This window comes from Crinia signifera, chromosome 2, assembly GCF_055691185.1.
Source record: "Crinia signifera chromosome 2, ASM5569118v1, whole genome shotgun sequence".
NCBI classification, from domain to species: Eukaryota; Metazoa; Chordata; class Amphibia; order Anura; family Myobatrachidae; genus Crinia; species Crinia signifera.
The window spans coordinates 136,920,526-136,941,211 of NC_139218.1; the positions used below are offsets into that span (position 1 = coordinate 136,920,526).

The 20,686-nt window shown below is 42.3% G+C and overlaps 2 protein-coding genes across 3 annotated transcripts in view; one reads left to right on the plus strand and one right to left on the minus strand.

Annotated features, from left to right (window-relative positions):
* GNAI3 (G protein subunit alpha i3) overlaps positions 1–6,553 on the plus strand; it is a 43,745-nt gene extending 37,192 nt beyond the window's left edge. The window contains exon 9 of the mRNA XM_083172942.1: positions 5,469–6,553. The gene's annotated coding sequence lies outside the window, so the exon portion shown is untranslated. The remainder of the gene's footprint in view (positions 1–5,468) is intronic.
* The window catches only part of GNAT2 (G protein subunit alpha transducin 2), a 48,775-nt gene continuing 34,532 nt past the window's right edge, over positions 6,444–20,686 (minus strand). For both annotated transcript variants that reach the window (XM_083172944.1, XM_083172943.1), the window contains exons 4-8: positions 20,209–20,366; positions 19,052–19,180; positions 10,024–10,153; positions 7,473–7,626; positions 6,444–7,391 (exon numbers count right to left, since the gene is read on the minus strand). In XM_083172944.1, the coding sequence (XP_083029070.1) occupies positions 7,201–7,391; positions 7,473–7,626; positions 10,024–10,153; positions 19,052–19,180; positions 20,209–20,366 (762 nt within the window). In that variant the 3' untranslated portion in view covers positions 6,444–7,200. The remainder of the gene's footprint in view (positions 7,392–7,472; positions 7,627–10,023; positions 10,154–19,051; positions 19,181–20,208; positions 20,367–20,686) is intronic.

Below are 20,686 nucleotides of genomic sequence, written 5' to 3' on the forward strand. Positions count from 1 at the left end.
AATGGACAACCCTCAAACCGGGACTGTCCAACCAAAGTCAGGACATTTGGGAAGCATGTGCAGATGGAGCCAGCCTCATCTAGAAGTCTCTGGGTAGCCATGGTGAGCCATGCTGAACCAAGGCCTATTGTTCTCAGCTGCAATACAATACATAGAACAAGAGAGCAGTGGATTAGCAGAGTAATCCCATTATACCCCTTTCCCACTACAGCCTTTACACGGTAATTTGCCGTTTTTTTAGGCTTTTTAAACAGGTACAGCTGCAGTGGGAATGCTCCAGGTTGCTGTACCAGTTTAAAAATACAGTGTTTTTTTAAACTGGTAAAAAGCAGTGTTTTACCCGATTAAAAGCCGTTTTTTCGGCAGTGGGAAAGGGGTAGCCCTTATACCCGTTACAAAAAAACCGGCACGGGGTCCCCCCCCACTGCCGTAACCAGCACTAGGCTGAAGGAGCCGGGGCTGGTATAAAAAAAAAAATCAGGAAACCCGACAAATAGGGGTTCCCTGATTTATTTGTTTTTATTATTTTTTTTTTTCACAACCAGCCCCAGGCTCCAGGTCCGGAGCTGGTTCCCAAAATATGGGGGACAAAGTAAGTAGAGGTCCCCCGTATTTTAAGAACCAGCCCCAGGCCAAACCAGCAAGCAGGGTAATGCCACAGCCGGGGGACACTTATTATATAAGTTACCGCGGCCAAAGCATTCATCCCTACTGACCAGTCAGCCTGGCCAGGTGCCCTGGGGGAGTGGGGACCCCCCCCCCCCTCCAGGACTTACCTGACCAGGCAGAAGCCTGGTGCTGTCCCCGATGCCCCTGTGCGGTGGGCTGATGGAATGGTGTCAAAAACATGGCTGTAAGTATTTTAAGTATATCAGCCACAAGAGCATTAGTGAAGTTGGACACTGGTATTGGGTAAGAACGCCTGGTCTAGGTGTCATTCCATTTGATGCAGAACAATGCTGCTAAACCCAAGATGCCTTCTCCAACCTGATGCCACAGAGATGCTGTTGGAAATTTAGGAGCAAAACCTGAAAAGTAGCAGTGAACGGTTGAGCGCTGGGGTTGCAAATGCATTTCTTTTTCATGCTTGCCAGATAAAAACTATCGGCTTTTTGCATGTAAGCATAGAACAAATGCTGGACAGGTTTACAAAGCTGCAAAGTAGCTTTTTTTTTTTTTGCAAGCACTGTAATGGGGTCATGGTTAGCGCGCAGATTTCCCTTCTCTAACATGCTTAGGCATAAACCAATATTCCACCTCCACCAAACCTTACAGGTGGCAGTATTCCTCCAGATGGTAATCCTGTTCCCTGTATGGTATACAGTCACTAGAATGATTGTCAAAAAGTTGACAGTCCTTAGCCATGTTGACCTTTTCCATGTGTCGACCTATTAGGTTGACATTGGGAATGTTGACAGTCAAAATGTCAACATGGGGTTTTTCACTTTTTTTTTTTGAACAGACATGTGCCACCAGGAGGTATTTCATGCCTTACCATGCTCTCTGGCGTGGAGGGAGAATATAAGAGCGCGCTGAGCCCGAAGCATGGCGAGCGAATGCAGTGCACGTTTTCGGTGTTCAAGTCGGCTATGTTGACATTCAGGACAAATAAATGAAAAACCCCATGTCGACTTCTTGACTATTGACCTTCCGAATGTCGACCCTGTCCACCTTAAGGCCTGTTAACCTCCAGTGGCCGACCTTAGATTGGTCAACCTAATGATCCACACCCCCCTGCATTCCCCAACCAACATTCATATAGCAGCGTGACTCATCCCAGTATCTTATCGCAATGTGCCTTATGCTCTAATGTCAAGCATGATATTTCAACAATATACCAATATAAGCCTGCTGTCAAACATTTATAGAAAGCTTGCACTTATGCGCATGGAAATGAAACAAAATTAATTTCTTCATGGAGAGAATTCAGTTATATGTTTTTGGCTGCAGGGTGTCACAGTGATGTGTGGCTGCTCACATATTGACCAGTTACTGTAGCGCGAGTCTAAGGTGTGATGGGGTAGGTGATGACCATTGTGGTGGTGCAGTCGGGACAACAGAGTAGTGTCCGGACTGTTTGGGGAGGTAGGGTGCGACGGTTGCTTGATGTCACACGCAGCTGCTGCAACTCCAAAAATGCCTGCATTTGCCGCTATGCTACATTGCTACATTGCTGCCGCGGGTTAACAGCAGAACTGCAGACTGTAGTGAATGGGGCCCTGTGTCCATTGTGAATATTTGAATTGTCTCTTGTACCCAGTTTGTACTCTTATTGGGTTTGTTTTCTGTATGCGCAGATCTAGCTGTGATTGTGTTACTAGTTCCTGTGCCGTTACAGTGCAAAATAACAATTCTGATGGTTCTCCAGACTTCATAACTTTTGTGTTTGGTTGAGATCGCATATTGCACACTCATTCTGACCTGAACAAATCATGTTCTAATGCAAGCCATGCAAATACAGGGTAAATAATTTTACATGTAGCCCACAAATGCAGCTTTATTTCTGCACTGCAATTTAGCAAAACAGCGTTTGGACACACCCCTCTTTAAATATAAATATATACATCTGCTTGCACATTTTCTTTCCATCTGTCCTGCAGTGCAGCATGGTTTTACCAATGTGCAGTTACTCGCTCTTTTCTGCTTTACTCCCACCTCAGAATCAGACCCATGGTATTGAAGATTGTATGACTTTCAGAGAACATGTCTTTGTAGCATGTGAATTGGTTACATTTTAACCGTTAAATAAAGTTGAGCAGATAAAGGTCATTGAGTAATAATTGTGATGAAATACAACGTACAGAGTCTAAACATTGGCAGAAATACAACCAAGAAATCTTGGATATTAATTTCTACATAGTATAAATAAAGTTCCCGGTAGGTTTTTGTCTGTCCGAGCTAAGCTCTAGAACTCCTCCTTTTTTTTTTTTTTTTTTCTCATTCCTATATCGTTCTTGTGAAAACTTAGGGGGATATGCAATGTGCCGCCACTATTTCCGACGTGGGAAATAGCGGCAGCTCCCTATTCAATGCTGTCATTAATGACAGCATTGATGTGGGATCACTGCAGAACGGGCCTGACTTCAGAAGCTGTCGGGCCCGTTCTGCCGATAACGGCCATAGATTGTCGTGATCCAGGCCGCAGATCGACAATCCATGGGTGTTTTGTGGCCACGCCCCCTTTGCGCCCATCGGCAGGGGAGACATTGAATCCCGTCTGTCGTTATGCGGTCGATCTGACCGCAAACGGGCCAGGATCACAGCTATCGGTGGGGATCGACAGCCATGATCCCAGATTGCTTTAGGTTGAAAAAAGCCCATCGCTGTAAATTTGCAATTGCAGCCATGTGAAGCTAGGGCAGGTTGCTAGTGTATTACAGGTTGAGTATCCCTTATCCAAAATGCTCGGGACCAAAAGAATTATTCCCTATTTTGGAATATTTTTATATTTGAATGAGGTATCTTAAGGTATTTTGCATTTATGTCATACAAACACATGAAATACACACAAATATATATTATTTGTGCTTGAAACAAGGTTTTAAAGCATGAAACAAAGTTTGTGTACAATCTCAGGCACTGAATTTGAATGCCAAGCAATCATTTTCTTGCATGTATTTAGTGCCAGTTACTTGCTATTTGCCCAGTAGTGCCTGGACAGTTTCAAGGATGGTTCAGGGGTGGTTTGGTGCGTGGGAGCTGAGCACATTGATCCGTTTTGGCTATATTCTTAGTCCGTGTTTTCCTGGTACGTGTAAATCTTCCCATGGGGAATATTACTACTTTGAAATCTTTTTATATTCCAGTACTTTTAAATAACCTAGTAACCTGACTTATTACAATTATGTAAAAATATCAGTTCACCTGAGAACTCTGAAGCTACAAAAGATAGGCTTGCTTTTTAGTGGTATCTTTAAGTGAACTTCAAGAACAGCAAGATGTAATTCTGTGTCTAGAAAGAGTATATAGAACCTGTTGAAATCCACTGTAATGAAAGGCTGCATTATCTAACTGCCATGCACAAATATAATTGGCATATCATTCCACCACAAGGATCAGTCCTGGTCTTTTACATGTGTTGTACAGGGTTCCTGAGAGATTCCCCATGTGGATTTGAAGCTGGCATCAAACCCTGCCATGCCTTCCTTATATAAAATGTAATTCTATCCTCCCTGTTTACAGAAATAATGAGCATGGAACATAGTTTAATGCTTTTCCGCATAAATGCCATTCTGTGTGGGTTCAGTGAATCCGCAAAGATCAAATGCAGAGGATGAATCTCTCAGGAAATTGTCTAGAACTCTAGGAAAAGATACCACGGAAAGGCCGTTTCTCATCGTTTGTAATGTAATCGCCTATGTATTAAGTGTGTCACTCTTGAACCCTACAGAAGAAAGTTGTGGCAAAAGATTTCCTCAAAACGCTACATTAGGTGTGTCATTTAATGTATTACATTATTGTAGTCTTTTATTTATTGAAGTTAAAACATTGGAGGAAGAATTGCAGGGCACTTCCACAGCGATGTTAGAGTTGCATGTATTCTGATTTTAGCTTTTTTATTATGATGAGGCCTTTGTATGGAAATGTGATGTCTGTCTTGATAGCTTATGAACGAGTATTTATGTTGAAAAAAATCTATATATATATATATATATATTTTAGTCCTGAAGGACCGGCACTCGCCGCTCAAATACAACAGTCCTGGTGCCTTTCCAAGAAAGAATGATACAAGTCCAGTGGGGGGATGGCACTCAGAAATAATTCGACATGAGTCAGATGATGGTCAACGTTTCAGGGATCTGGTCCCTTTTATCAAGACATATATATATATATATATATATATATATATATATATATATATATATATATATACTTCCAGTAAATTGTGACCTCTGACCTGGGTCCAAAGGCACAACAATCCAAGCCGGGAAATGTGGCGGGATGAAAACGAGAGAATCGTGTTGAGGCAGTGTAAACTGGTAACCTGGGTCATCCGACCTGCTACCCGTTTACATCAATGATGGAGAGCTCATACCTCCCGACCACATTTGCCAGCGGTCACTATGGAGGTTTGGTCAGGGCACATGCAGCCTCCGCTGCTCTCTGCTGTACTATGCAGACAGCAACAGAGCCAGGGAGGTGGTGAATGGATGCCTGTGTGTGGCATCCATTTACCTCATGGAGGGAGGCTGGAGGAAGCCCAGCAGCTTTCCCGAGTGCTTGGCTTGAACCTATCATGAAGAATACACCACAGGGGTCCCGGCCGGCGGACTTCCTGGCACCAGGAGATGATCTTTCCACACGCCGGCAATGAAGACTGCGCCCATGTAAACGCCGTAAATCTTTTGGTGTAAAAGGGGTATTATAAATAATATGCTCATTTTTTGACTGACTTGTGTGTGCAGTATAGATGTGTAAATCCATATGATACAGCATAACTAAGTTCTCACTTTTTGTTTATCTTGCAGATGCCACAGTGGGACTCATAGCTGATTAGAGGCCCTGCTACCTGAGGGCAGGGACATCGTTCTATGCACAAGCCATTCCTGTTCTCTACCTTCCCATCTTGCATATGCAGCTGTTGGCCGAGATCCTGTGAGCTGCTCTCCCTCTAGTGATGTTACCACTATTTCGATATTTCAACTGTTCTATCCATACGAACAACTGGACTGTTACTGATCCATTCTGTCCTTGTCAGGACTATCTCTCCTTGTCTTCTGATTAGTGAATATGAAAAAAACAAACAGCAGTGTTACGGCACAACAACTTATTTTTTTTATATATGTATGTAATAGTTTTTAATGTGTGCCACAGCTGTTTTGACCTTGTGACATTTGCCATTCTAAGTGTTGCAGAAAGCTGTTACTGTGAGAGACACACCTTTTGCCTTGAGAAGTTATATCTTCGTTGCAGATAGAGGACAATATGACCTTTTCTTGCTCTCACCATGATTGGTTAACCATTCCTTAATTGTGCCATTGTATTTTATACTGAACCACTCCCAGCACTAGAACAGTGTATTTCACCTAGCGCCTAGTCTCAGTGTCTCCTCTATCACATACTTCAGCACAATCCTTTAGTTTAGCTATGCCATAAACCACTGTACTGTACATCTTTTCCAAATCCTTACTTTTTGCCTTCAACTGTTATTTCTGTGTTTTGTGTCCTTGTCACTAATTCTATGTAATGTAGTATTTGGTGCCAATTCTGCTGCTGCACCCATCTACCATTCTAATTGGAACCTGTGATTTGTAATCCCACCTCCTACACTAGTAATTGCCTTTCTACTTCTGCTGCCAAATCCAGGGGTCACAGGTTTTTTCCTTTTTCTTAACGTTTCTACTACCTTTAACATTTCTTTGTTATAGACAAAACTGTCCGTGTCAGGTGTATGCAAAATTTGACACTTTTTTTTTTTCCTTCCTTTTTTTTAATGTTCGTTGGTTTTTTTTTTTTTTTTTTTGTTACATGCACACATACTTTTTGTTCATTTCTCTGCACTCCACAACATTTAATTTTATTTGTATACAGTATTAAAATGGTGAGACATGCAGTTGTATTGGTTTTCATTTATATCCACTCCTACAGTAATTTTTGTACATTTGAAGCACTATTGCACAGGTTCTCATAGTCGGACCTCAGGACCCCACAGTGCATGTTTTCCAGGTCTCCTCATAGAATCAAGTGAAATAATTGGCTCCACCTGTGGATCTTTTAAAATGTGTCAGTCAGTAATGAGTGCACCTCTCGGGTGACCTGGAAAACGTGAAATGTGTGGGGTCCTGAGGACCGACTTTAAGAACCACTGCACCATTGGTTCCTCTTTATCAGTCTGCCTTTGTGCCAGGTGTCTCTTACTTTCCTCCACATGAGGCTGTAAAGGGCGTTGACTGCATGAAAATATTCCGTAGTGCCTTTCTCACGCAGTTAGTGACAATATGTACATAATGTAACCATTTGTTGGATTACTGAAGGTAACGCTGTCTACTAACGGTTTTCTTCAATCACACTTTCAGCTACAAGATATTTTAATATATGTAAATGCTTATACATAATGTACCACCTTGGATTGATATTTTCTTATTCTGTTCGGCATTATTTGCACCCCTAACGTGCCAGACCTTTGGGGTTAGGATCTTAGGTCAGAAAAGGAGCTTTCCTCAGTAATTATTTGGTAATAATATTAAAAAAAAAAAAGATTCAAAAGAGTCCACAATCTTTCAGTGTCTCCTTGATGATTATATCTGTCACCGCATCGAACACAAACTTAACATTCTTCGTGTCTGTGGCGCAAGTCATGTGACCATAGATCTCCTTGGACTCTTTTCTCATATTTAAATCCAGAAACTGCAACTTGATATAATTTCCTGCATCTTCAAATGTGTTGGGTCCTGTTGAATAGTACATTAAAACATGAGGGTTTTTTTGCCCAAAATATGCAGCAACTATTGAGATGCAAAAATCACACTCACCGTCATAGTCTGGGAAACAGATACTTAGATGAACTTTCTTGATTTTCTGTTCAAAAAGATCTTTTTTGTTAAGGAAAAGGACTATTGATGTTGCTGCAAAGAACTTATGATTGCAAATGCTGTTGAAGAGATGGAGAGATTCGTGCATCCGATTCTGAAAAAGAACAATACATTCCACCTCTTGAATTTTTTTTTCCTAAAGACCGCTCTTCATATATTTCTAATGCTGTCATTTTTTATTAATTTTTTGACTAGTCGTTCTTCTGTGCAAAGAAACATTTTGTGCATATTTTGTAACAATATTATCCAGTATTTAAAGAAATTACCATTTTTTTTGCATAGTACTCCAGAATTTCTATACTGTACATAATACAGTTATTAAGTTTTTACTGAATCTTTATTTAGGGACAAAAACTTAATCAATCTGCATTTAGTAATGAATGCTGGGGTTAAAGTTAGGTACACACTTATGGCCCATACACACTGGGTGACTAAACGGCAAGTTTGAGCTGCTTTCAGCTCAAAGCCACCCAGTGTGTATGGCCCGGCGATGAGCGGTCAGTGCTGCTGCATGCTGCGTGTCATTGCTGGGAAAGCCGTTCATCTGCCGGTAATACCAGCAGGTGATCGGCTTTAAGGATGGCTTTGCATAGCGCTGTGCTATGCAAAGCTGTCTGCCCCCCACCCCCGCTGTCGGTGCCGGGCAGGGGGAAAGACACTCAGTATGTAGGCACTGGGCGGCTTCCCCCACAGCGATGAACGAGATCAATGCTGTCCATACATGCTGGGCATAGTCACCCAGTGTGTATGGACCTTTAGTTGATGAATTGCCTGACTGCCCAAGTTGCTTAATGATTGGTAAGGTTTAGGCAATAATTGATCTTGTGCATACACACTCACCAATCATCTTATCAAGATGTCAGGCAGTACAGCCATTTGAATATGGCTGTCCACTTGTGACCTCATATTCAATGGCTTCTGTGGCTGGCTTGCTGTCGGGTCGGCCATACATACAGGCAGATGTGCCAATCAGGTAGGTAGGTGTTGCTACCTGGGTAGGGTATACTGAGAGGTGCAGGCCTTGCTACTTATATCCCACAGTGTAACCTTTTGTAGTGCGACCATCATGGCGGCCTCACCAGGTAAGCTCGTGGATAGAATGAAAAATACATGGGCCTTTACTGTTGTGTTAGGACCCTACTGCAAGTATTAGTGCTGCAACCAACACATTTAGTATAATCCACTTTAAGACCGACATATTCCACCCAGGGTAATCCTACGTAGTGCGACCAAGATGGCTGCCCCACCTGGTTCCTTTCATTAGTGGAATATTTATAGCCCATGGAATTTATGACCCAAAATGACTGAACCAACCAAGGAATACAAAATTATTTGTTTAAATGTGTTCGCTTATTTTTCCGTCTGGAGAAAAGTGGTATGTAAATAAAATTATTATTATTATTATAAAAAGCTTGTCCACCTTACAGGAATACCAATAAATTAGAACATGCATGTTATACTTGCAGACTGCACAAAACAAATATATATCTATATAGGTGAGATCGCCTTTCTTGCGTATATGTGAAGGTTTACCTCCGCCTATATGTCTGCATGGTATTCTGATGTAGGTCTGTAAGTGAGTCATTTACAGACCTAACATTCTGTACACATGGATAGTTGCACTTAACATGTCCTTTTTTGTCTGTATGGACCTGATTGCTTTGTGTGTATCCAGCAGAAGTGCAAACACAATGTTGTGTATGAAAACTAAAGTGAAATGGTTAAAAATTCGGGCCACAAGTTTTAGTTACATAGATTTATGCACCTCCAACTTAATGAAATACACCACAGTCTAAAAAATATATATATAACAACAATCTGTTACCGTAACAGAGCATTACTTGTAAAGGGTATGGATCATTCTCTCATCAGCAAGTAGGTCGACACCATTAGGTTGACAAGCAAGAAGGTCAACATGGGTTAGGTCGACAGGGCTATTAGGTTGACATGGGGAAGGTCGACATTGAAAAGTCGACTTTTTTTGTTGTTTACCTGAATGTCGACATGGTGAACATAAACGCTAAAACATGGTACTGTGTCCCATGCTTCGGGCACGGTGTCTCGCTATGCTCGCCACACTATTTTATTCTCCCGCCACGCCCTAGTGGATGGTAGGGCATGAAAGAATGCCTGTCGACATGGACACCAAAACGTACCACAGCGTCCACTTGCATGGCTCCCCATGCTTCGGCCACTGTGCCTTACTGCGTTCATCACACTATTCTCCCACCATGCCCTGGTGTATGGGAGAGCATGAAATACCGCCTGTCGGCACATGGCTCAAAAAAAACAGTGAAATACCCCATGTCGACCTACTTGCTGGTGACAAAATGACCGTATCCCCTTGTAAGCGCTCTTCTAATAAGGAAACTTGCTTTCCAAAATGTGTTCTATATTTATAGTGTGTGTGTGTGTGTATGTATGTATGTATGTATGCATGCATATTTTATGACATCTGTTTTTAGTCTTATACAGCATAATCCTTACATACCACTTCTTCGTCTTCCACCAGAACCATGTCATAAGCACTTAACGCTCCACAGAATATAATGCAGGTCACCCCTTCAAAACAGTGAATCCACTTCTTTCGCTCTGACCTCTGTCCTCCCACGTCAAACATCCTGCAAAGGTTTTTTTAAGCCATATTAACACAATATGGTACTTGTGTAGTTTCACGGCGCCCGATATATCGATGCGATCCGAAGCGATTTTTGACCTGTTCATAACCCCACTATCCACTACGTATGGAGTTGATTTTATATAGTGTGGCAAGCGCAATAATCCGTGTCCGCTTGCCACGCTTCGGGCTCGGTGGCTTGCTGCTCTTGCCACACTATATAAAATCAACTCCATGCGTAGTTGATAGTGGGGTTATGAACATGTCAAAAATCGCTTCGGATCGCATCGATATATCGGGCGCCGTGAAACTACACAAGTACCCACAATATTATAGTTTGACATTTAGGCCACCATTCAGTTGAACAGTTGCTGCTGTAAAATCTGATTAATTTTCCAAGACCTGTACAATATTTTGGTGATATCTACATAGCAAATTCTGGGCCTTATGTAACTTAACGCATTGGGTGATATTCAATTTTTTTTTTATTTGCTTGGGTCTATTGCATGACTTATTTAACCCCTTCCCGACATTTGACGTACATTTACGTCATGGTCGGGAAGCACTTCCCGACACATGGCGTAAATGTACGTCATGGATTTAAACTGTCACCGCGTCTATAGACGCGGTGACAGTTTCAACATGTCTGCTGTCCCTGACAGCAGACATGTCCGTGCATGCCCCGGGGGGGCTGCGATGCCGCCCCCCCGTCGGCGATCGCTGTGATTGGCTGTTCAGTGTGAACAGCCATTCACAGCGTTTTCCTGTGTCACCGGCGAATAACGTTCGCCGGTGACACGGGATCAGAGGTGATTGGTGCTGTAAAGTACAGCACCAATCACCGCGGGGTGTAAGGGTGACACTGGTGTCACCCCACCTCACCCCGCCCGCCCCCAAAGGCCGTGATTGGTCCGTCGGACCGACGGACCAATCACAGCCAAGGAGGGAGATTTAAACTAACGGTGACTGCACTGCAGACGCCATTCCGGTCTGGAAAGCGTGCAGTGCGGTCACCGTACCCCCCTGCCGCCATACTGACCAGAAATACTTGCTGCAATACTTACCTGATCGCTGCTGATTGCTTCCTGGATCCTGTGCAATAATTGTGCCATACTGTGATATTGTGCTGCTGCACTGTATTAGTATTAGCTAGATAGATAGAGAGATAGATAGAGATAGATAGAGAGAGATAGAGAGAGATAGAAAGAGAGAGATAGAGAGAGATAGAGAGAGATAGAGAGAGATAGAGAGAGATAGAGAGAGAGATAGTGTCAGAGAGTGCTATATTTTGTGCTGCTGCAGTGTGATATAGTTATAGATAGAGAGAGAGAGATAGAGAGAGAGAGATAGAGAGAGAGGCCTACTGACAGAGTGCTATATTTTGTGCTGCTGCAGTGTGATAGTTATAGAGAGATAGAGAGAGAGAGATAGAGAGAGATAGAGAGAGATAGTGACAGATTGTGCTATATATTTTTTATATAACTGACTGCTGCCCCCTCCTTTTGTGCTGATCAGTATAAATTAACTGATCAGTAACTTTTTGGGGGCGCAGGTTTTTTTTTATATATAGATATACCTGTGAGTGCTGCTGCTGCAGTGTCATAGAGTGTTAGATAGTGTTAGATAGTGAGAGATAGAGAGATAGAGAGAGATAGTGATAGAGAGTGCTAAATTTTGTGTCTGCTGTCCCCGCCTTTTGTGCTGATCACTATATCTGAGGTGATCAGCAACTTTTTTGGGGGTACAGAGGTTTTTTTTTTTTTATATATACCTGTCAGTTGCACCAAAGGTTGTGCACCTGCTGCACCTCACTGGTAATCAGTGTCGCATCACTGATCACCTTTTTTTTTTGTGTGTGTGCTGTGGGGTATTTTTTAAATTTTTTTTTTTACACACACTGTGATTTTGTGGGTGTCCTGTGGCCGCTGTGCGCTGATCAGTGACGTACATCACTGATCATCTTTTTCGGCACAGGGTTGATCTATTTTTTTTTTTTTTTTGATCAAATTCCTGTTGCCTTTGAGCGCTGTTCAGTGACAGACGTTACTGACCAACATCTGTGCTCAATTTTTGGCGCAGGACCTTTTTTTTTTTTAACCCCTTCCTTTTTTTTTTTTTTAACCCCTTCATTTTTTTTTTTTTTTAACCCCTTCATTTTTTTTTTTTTTTATTGGTATAAAGCATTTTTTTTTTTTTCTGCACCACATACACACTACACACTACATACCCCCCGGATTGAAATAAAGTTTGTGCCCCCCCCTACACTATACACGTGTTGAAACATTTCACTACCGGTAACACAAAAATAAAAATGTCCTCCCAAATGTCCTCCCAAATGTCCTCCCAAATGTCCTCCCAATCATCCAGGAGAATGTATTCAGTGGAGGAGGCATATGCCATGCTTGCTTCTGACTCTGACACAGGCAGTGATGCAAGCGGGGAATTTGAAGGATTTGCCTTAAGCTCCTCTTCCTCCTCTGCTGATGAGGGACCCCCTCAAAGACGCCCCCGTAGATCAGCTGAGATTCCCCCCCCAATAATTGATCTAGTATGGACCCCACCACCAGACAATTTTGAGCCCCAGGTTCCTGAGTTTTTGGCCATGCCAGGAATCCAATTTGATTCCACAGGTCTCAGAGAAATTGACTTTTTCAAATTATTTTTCTCTGATGATTTTATAAATTTAATGGTGGACCAAACTAATTTATATGCCCAGCAGTTTATTGCTCAAAACCCCACGTCATCATTTGCTAGGTGGACCCCTGTAGATGCAGTAGAGATGATGACGTTTTGGGGTCTGGTGTTTCATATGGGCATAGTAAAAAAGCCAGAAATTAGGCAATATTGGAGTACAGATGTTCTGTACAGTACTCCATTTTACCGTATGGCCATGCCCCGGACTCGATTTGAGACAATTCTTAAATTTATACATTACACCGATAATGCACAGTGCCCACCCAGAGATGATCCCACCTTTGACCGGCTATTCAAAGTCAGGCCGGTCATTGATCATTTCAGTGCCAAATTTGAAGAGGTGTACATCCCTGAAAAATTTATTTGTATCGACGAGTCCCTTATACATTTTAAAGGAAGGGTTAAATTCCGCCAGTACCTTCCCAGTAAGAGGGCAAGGTATGGCATAAAAATGTATAAGCTGTGTGAAAGCACCTCAGGGTACACCCACAGGTTTAGGGTTTATGAAGGGAAGGATTCAAGAATTCAACCGCCAGAATGCCCCCCCTCCCTCGTAGGTGTTAGTGGGAAAATTGTCTGGGATTTAGTGCACCCCTTCCTGGATAAAGGTTATCACCTCTATGTGGATAACTTTTACACTAGCATCCCCCTGTTTAAGGCCCTTGGTTCAAGAGGTACAGCAGCTTGCGGTACTGTGCGCAAGAACCAAAGAGGCCTCCCAAAAACGCACATTGCCCAAGTAATGAGAAGGGGTGAAAGCAGGGGAATATGCACCGAAAATATGTTGTTGGTCAAATATAAGGACAAGAGGGATGTCCTTATACTGACAACAATTCACGGAGACAGTACCACCTCCGTCCCTGTACGAGGTACCAGTACCCACACCTCCAAACCTAATTGTATCCTGGATTACAATAGGTACATGGGCGGAGTGGATCTTTCAGATCAGGTACTGAAGCCGTACAGTGCCCTGCGGAAAACAAAAATCTGGTACAAGAAGGTGGCCGTGTATATCATCCAGATGGCACTGTATAACGCTTACGTGCTATTCCGTTCTACCGGCCAGAGGGGGACATTTATGCACTTTCAAGAGGAAGTCATAAAGGGCCTAATATTTGGGAACCAGCAGGCAGAGGGCCCCAGTACTTCTAGTACTGGCCCCCGTATTGTACCAGGGCAGCATTTTCCTGATGAAATCCCCTCCACTGGAAAAAAGGGCAGGACACAAAAAAGGTGCAAAGTTTGCTATAAAAAGGGAATAAGAAAGCAAACTATTTTCCAGTGTGACACTTGCCCCGACAAACCCGGCCTATGTATAAAGGAGTGTTTTAAAATATACCACACATCTATGGAATATTAGGTTCATCATTTCACCGTGCTTCGGGGGTCTTGCTAATGCCACATAGCACCCACCATTCATTCCACCAGAATCTGAGCCGCAAAATCCAAAAATCACTCCTTCCCTTCTGAGTCCTGCCATGCACCCAACTGGTATTTTTTGGTCACATGTGAGGCATTGCCGTACTCGGGAGATATTGGGGCACAGATTTTGGGGTGCTTTTTCTCCTTCATTCCTTGTGAAAATGAAAAATTTTGAGCCAGAACTGCATTTTTGTGTAAAAAAATGTAATTTTTCATGTTCACTGCCCAGTTTTATCAAAATTGGTGAAACCCCTGGGGGTTTGAAATGTACACTATACCCCTAGATGAATTCCCTGAGGGGTGTAGTTTGCAAAATGGGGTCACTTGTGGGGGGGGGTCCACTGTATTGGTGCTTGGGGGGTCTTGCTAATGCGACATAGCACCCACCATCATTCCACCAGAATTTGTGCTGCAAACTCCAAATATCACTCCTTCCCTTCTGAGTCCTGCCACTTTTTGGTCACACATGAGGCATTGCCGTACTCGGGAGAAATTGGGGCACAGATTTTGGGGTGCTTTTTCTCCTTCATACCTTCTGAAAATGAAATATTTTGAGCCAGAACTGCATTTTTGTGTAAAAAAATGTAATTTTTCATTTTCACTGCCCACTTGTATCAAAATTGGTGAAACCCCTGGGGGTTTGAAATGTACACTATACCCCTAGATGAATTCCCTGAGGGGTGTAGTTTGCAAAATGGGGTGACTTGTGGGGGGGTTCCACTGTATTGGTGCAACATAGCACCCACCATTCATTCCACCAGAATCTGTGCTGCAAAATCCAAAAATCACTCCTTCCCTTCTGAGTCCTGCCATGCACCCAACTGGTATTTTTTGGTCACATGTGAGGCATTGCCGTACTCGGGAGAAATTGGGGCACAGATTTTGGGGTGCTTTTTCTCCTTCATACCTTCTGAAAATGAAAAATTTTGAGCCAGAACTGCATTTTTGTGTAAAAAATGTAATTTTTCTTTTTCACTGCCCACTTGTATCAAAATTGGTGAAACCCCTGGGGGTTTTAAATGTACACTATACCCCTAGATGAATTCCCTGAGGGGTGTAGTTTGCAAAATGGGGTCACTTGTGGGGGGGTTCTACTGTATTGGTGCTTGGGGGGTCTTGCTAATGCGACATAGCACCCACCAAAATTCCACCAGAATCTGAGCTGCAAAATCCAAAAATCACTCCTTCCCTTTTGAGTCCTGCCATGCACCCAACTGGTATTTTTTGGTCACATGTGAGGCATTGCCGTACTCGGGAGAAATTGGGGCACAGATTTTGGGGTGCTTTTTCTCCTTCATATCTTCTGAAAATGAAAAATTTTGAGCCAGAACTGCATTTTTGTGTAAAAAATGTAATTTTTCATGTTCACTGCCCACTTGTATCAAAATTGGTGAAACCCCTGGGGGTTTTAAATGTACACTATACCCCTAGATGAATTCCCTGAGGGGTGTAGTTTGCAAAATGGGGTGACTTGTGGGGGGGTTCCACTGTATTGGTGCTTGGGGGGTCTTGCTAATGCGACATAGCACCCACCAAAATTCCACCAGAATCTGAGCCGCAAAATCCAAAAATCACTCCTTCCGTTCTGAGTCCTGCCATGCACCCAACTGGTATTTTTTGGTCACATGTGAGGCATTGCCGTACTCGGAAGAAATTGGGGCACATATTTTGGGGTGCTTTTTCTCCTTCATACCTTCTGAAAATGAAAAATTGTGAGCCAGAACTGCATTTTTGTGTAAAAAAATGTAATTTTTCATTTTCACTGCCCACTTGTATCAAAATTGGTGAAACCCCTGGGGGTTTGAAATGTACACTATACCCCTAGATGAATTCCCTGAGGGGTGTAGTTTGCAAAATGGGGTGACTTGTGGGGGGGTTCCACTGTATTGGTGCTTGGGGGGTCTTGCTAATGCGACATAGCACCCACCAAAATTCCACCAGAATCTGAGCTGCAAAATCCAAAAATCACTCCTTCCCTTCTGAGTCCTGCCATGCACCCAACTGGTATTTTTTGGTCACATGTGAGGCATTGCCGTACTCGGGAGAAATTGGGGCACAGATTTTGGGGTGCTTTTTCTCCTTCATACCTTCTGAAAATGAAAAATTTTGAGCCAGAACTGCATTTTTGTGTAAAAAATGTAATTTTTCTTTTTCACTGCCCACTTGTATCAAAATTGGTGAAACCCCTGGGGGTTTTAAATGTACACTATACCCCTAGATGAATTCCCTGAGGGTGTAGTTTTCAAAATGGGGTGACTTGTGGGGGGGTTCCACTGTATTGGTGCTTGGGGGGTCTTGCTAATGCGACATAGCACCCACCAAAATTCCACCAGAATCTGAGCCGCAAAATCCAAAAATCACTCCTTCCGTTCTGAGTCCTGCCATGCACCCAACTGGTATTTTTTGGTCACATGTGAGGCATTGCCGTACTCGGAAGAAATTGGGGCACATATTTTGGGGTGCTTTTTCTCCTTCATACCTTCTGAAAATGAAAAATTGTGAGCCAGAACTGCATTTTTGTGTAAAAAAATGTAATTTTTCATTTTCACTGCCCACTTGTATCAAAATTGGTGAAACCCCTGGGGGTTTGAAATGTACACTATACCCCTAGATGAATTCCCTGAGGGGTGTAGTTTGCAAAATGGGGTGACTTGTGGGGGGGTTCCACTGTATTGGTGCAACATAGCACCCACCATTCATTCCACCAGAATCTGTGCTGCAAAATCCAAAAATCACTCCTTCCCTTCTGAGTCCTGCCATGCACCCAACTGGTATTTTTTGGTCACATGTGAGGCATTGCCGTACTCGGGAGAAATTGGGGCACAGATTTTGGGGTGCTTTTTCTCCTTCATACCTTCTGAAAATGAAAAATTTTGAGCCAGAACTGCATTTTTGTGTAAAAAAATGTAATTTTTCATTTTCACTGCCCACTTGTATCAAAATTGGTGAAACCCCTGGGGGTTTGAAATGTACACTATACCCCTAGATGAATTCCCTGAGGGGTGTAGTTTTCAAAATGGGGTGACTTGTGGGGGGGTTCCACTGTATTGGTGCTTGGGGGGTCTTGCTAATGCGACATAGCACCCACCAAAATTCCACCAGAATCTGAGCTGCAAAATCCAAAAATCACTCCTTCCCTTTTGAGTCCTGCCATGCACCCAACTGGTATTTTTTGGTCACATGTGAGGCATTGCCGTACTCGGGAGAAATTGGGGCACAGATTTTGGGGTGCTTTGTCTCCTTCATACCTTCTGAAAATGACAAATTTGGAGCCAGAACTGCATTTTTGTGTAAAAAAAATAATTTTTCATTTTCACTGCCCAGTTGTACCACAATTGGTGAAACCCCTGCGGGTTTGAAATGTACACTATACCCCTAGATGAATTCCCTGAGGGGTGTAGTTTGCAAAATGGGGTCACTTGTGGGGGGGTTCCTAACTTTTAGCATGTTATGGTGCCTAGAAACCTACATGGTGCCTAAAAAATAATCTCATAAAAAGGAGGCTCCAAAATCAAGTAGGTGCTCCTTCTATTATGAAGCCTGTGGTTTGGTCACCGTGCACACTAGGGCCACATATAGGATATTTATGAAAACAAAAGAATTGGGGGAATCAATTTTTAGTCACATTTCTCTAGTAAAATGTACTGTGTTCCTTAGAAAAATGTATTAAAATTGCAAATCTGCAAAAAAAAAGAAATTTTGAAATTTCACCTACACTTTGTTTTAATTCCTGTGAAACACCTAAAGGGTTAACAAACTTCCAAAATGCTGTTTTGAATACTGTGAGGGGTGCAGTTTTTGAAATGGCATCATTTATGGGGGTGTCTCACATACAAGTCCCTCAAAGTCACATCAGAACTGAACTGGTCCCTAAAAAAATCAGTGTTTGAAATTTTCTTGAAAAATTGAGAATTTGCTATTCATATTGTAAGCCTCCTAGTGTCCAAAAAAATTAAAAGGAAGTTGAAATAATGATGTCAACATAAAGTAGACATATGGTCTATGTTAGTTATTCACTATTTTGAGTGGTAAGATTATTTGTCTCACAAGCAGAAAATTTAACATTTTGCAAATCGCTAAATTTTCCATTTTTTCACGATATTTTGGTATTTTTCACAAAAAAACACAGACCGTATCGACGAAAATTTACCACTAACTTGAAGTACAATGTGTCACGAAAAAACAATCTCAAAATCACTGGGATAAGTAAAAGCAAAAAAAAGTTATCCCCACTTAAGTGAGACATGTCAGATTTGAAAAAAAGGGCTCTGTCAGGAACGCAAAAACTGGCTCTGTCAGGAAGGGGTTAAAATGTGTGCCTATCCTACTGTGTTATCTTGAGGTGCATCCAATGCTGCATATATAGGTGTATTTATGCTATTTATATGTGCTTTTTTTTTCAGATCTTTTGATTTTGGAGGTACACATGTCTACCATTAGCCAATATGACTGTTCTGCCCATTTGCAGATTATATACCTATGCTTCCTTATCAATGTTATTGCAGAATCCATGTACTCTTTTGTGTAACATAGTAATCACAGATGGGTATTTCAAATTTAAAAAAAAATCATAATTCAGTAAACAAGCAACAGCAAGAATCCTGTATTTCTTCTCCCTTGCTTACGTTATATACATCAATTATTTGCCACTCTATATTCCCATCTGCATGCATTTGCAGTGGTTCTGGTGGGGCATACCTTGCTTTGACTAGCTTATAGCCTTCCTTTGTGATGCATGTCGCTTTCTTTCTGCAATGTATTAATTCTGCGCACAAAAACTACAAACCTGAAATGAAGATCTTTAAAAGAGAACTGCGACTCTATGATTCCTGTGGTTTTCACACGGGACCGAAGGACGTCTTGCTCGTTTGGGATATAATCAGTTGCTGTGATCCTGTCCAGCTCGTTGAGATAACTATTTTAGGAGAAGAGCAGTATTGGAAAAATATTGTTTGGAGAAGATTTGGAACAAAAAAGCAAAGAAACACCCCAAAATATTCAATTTCACAGTGACTTTCAGCTATATACAGTTGTTATTGTGCTGTAGTTGTGAGGGCTGCGAAGCGCCTCTGGAATGGTTGGACAAAATAATCTAGTGGCCAATAACATTAATAATGTTTCCCAACACCTTGTGGAGGGTGTTGTGTGCAGCTGAATATTGTGATTGTACGTCTTGGGGAATTGGAACGTCCAATTGGAAACCACCACACATGGCTAATAAGAATGGTATCTCGACATTGAAGATTTTTCTGTGCAGCTATATAGGGTGTGAGAAGAAAGCTTTGCTATTGGTGGTTGGAATGCCAGCACCTTGCATCCAGTGCTGATAAGTGAATACCCCTCCCTTAAGTTGGACTTAATGAACACATGTCTTTTAAACATAAATACTGAACTACAAAATACAATTAGGGCACCAGAGGGCTATATGGCATAAGGGACAAGGCTGGTGAGTGAATTATTGCAAGTATAACTTTTTTATTTGCAATCATTAAAATGCTCATTGCCATGTTGAGGATGGATGGAATGTGAAGAGCGAGATTGCATAATACTGGGCATACACCTGTCCAATATATCTGACGACCAAACGGCCGATTCAGCAAATCATATACACTCACCTATAGGCTGCTCATCACAAGTGGGCAGGCATTTTAATATGTCCGCCCAGCTGTGACATCATTCCCTGCAGCAAACCAGCGGTTGGTTGACAGGCTGTACACACAGTCAGATGCACCAAATATATTGGGCATCGGCTGTGCTGAAGAGCTGATGTGAAATGTTTGTCAACAACGTCCTTCACTGATCTATTTGCTGCATATACACGCTGACCCACTTACAAAGTATCCTTTCTGTAGCTAAAATATCACTCAGTGCCTACCCAGTTATAGACAATATCACAGGCTCTTTGTACATTGTGCCTTTTCTGCCAGATCTAGTGACACTCACTATGGGGCAGAGTCATTGAGTTGGTATTCTGCGGCTCTCTCAAAGGATGCCTGCACCCCATCATCCTTCCAGAGTCTCTTGATCACATCCACAAGTTCTGGAGGCATTGTACCTTCCTCAATGGAGTCTGCCAGATGGCTAAGCAGACGGCCATCATCCTGTGAAAACATATGATAAGTGTTATGCACTTTGTTGTTAAGTAGCAGTTCTATAAATACATGTAATTTCAACTTTTAGCCAGCAGGGTGTCTCACATTCTTTATAATGACACTTCTATGTTCTAAATTCAGGCATTATGCAATATTATTTGGTCGTTTAAGGGCGTCCTTAAATACATTTGGCATCTACCCAATGCTGTGCGTGAAGGCCGGATATGAATAAATCAAATGGTAGAAGGGGTCCCATTATATATTTGTATAAACATAGCACAGATGACTCTTAGTAACTTAATTGCCGGCCTTGATCCCAAGCCTTGTTT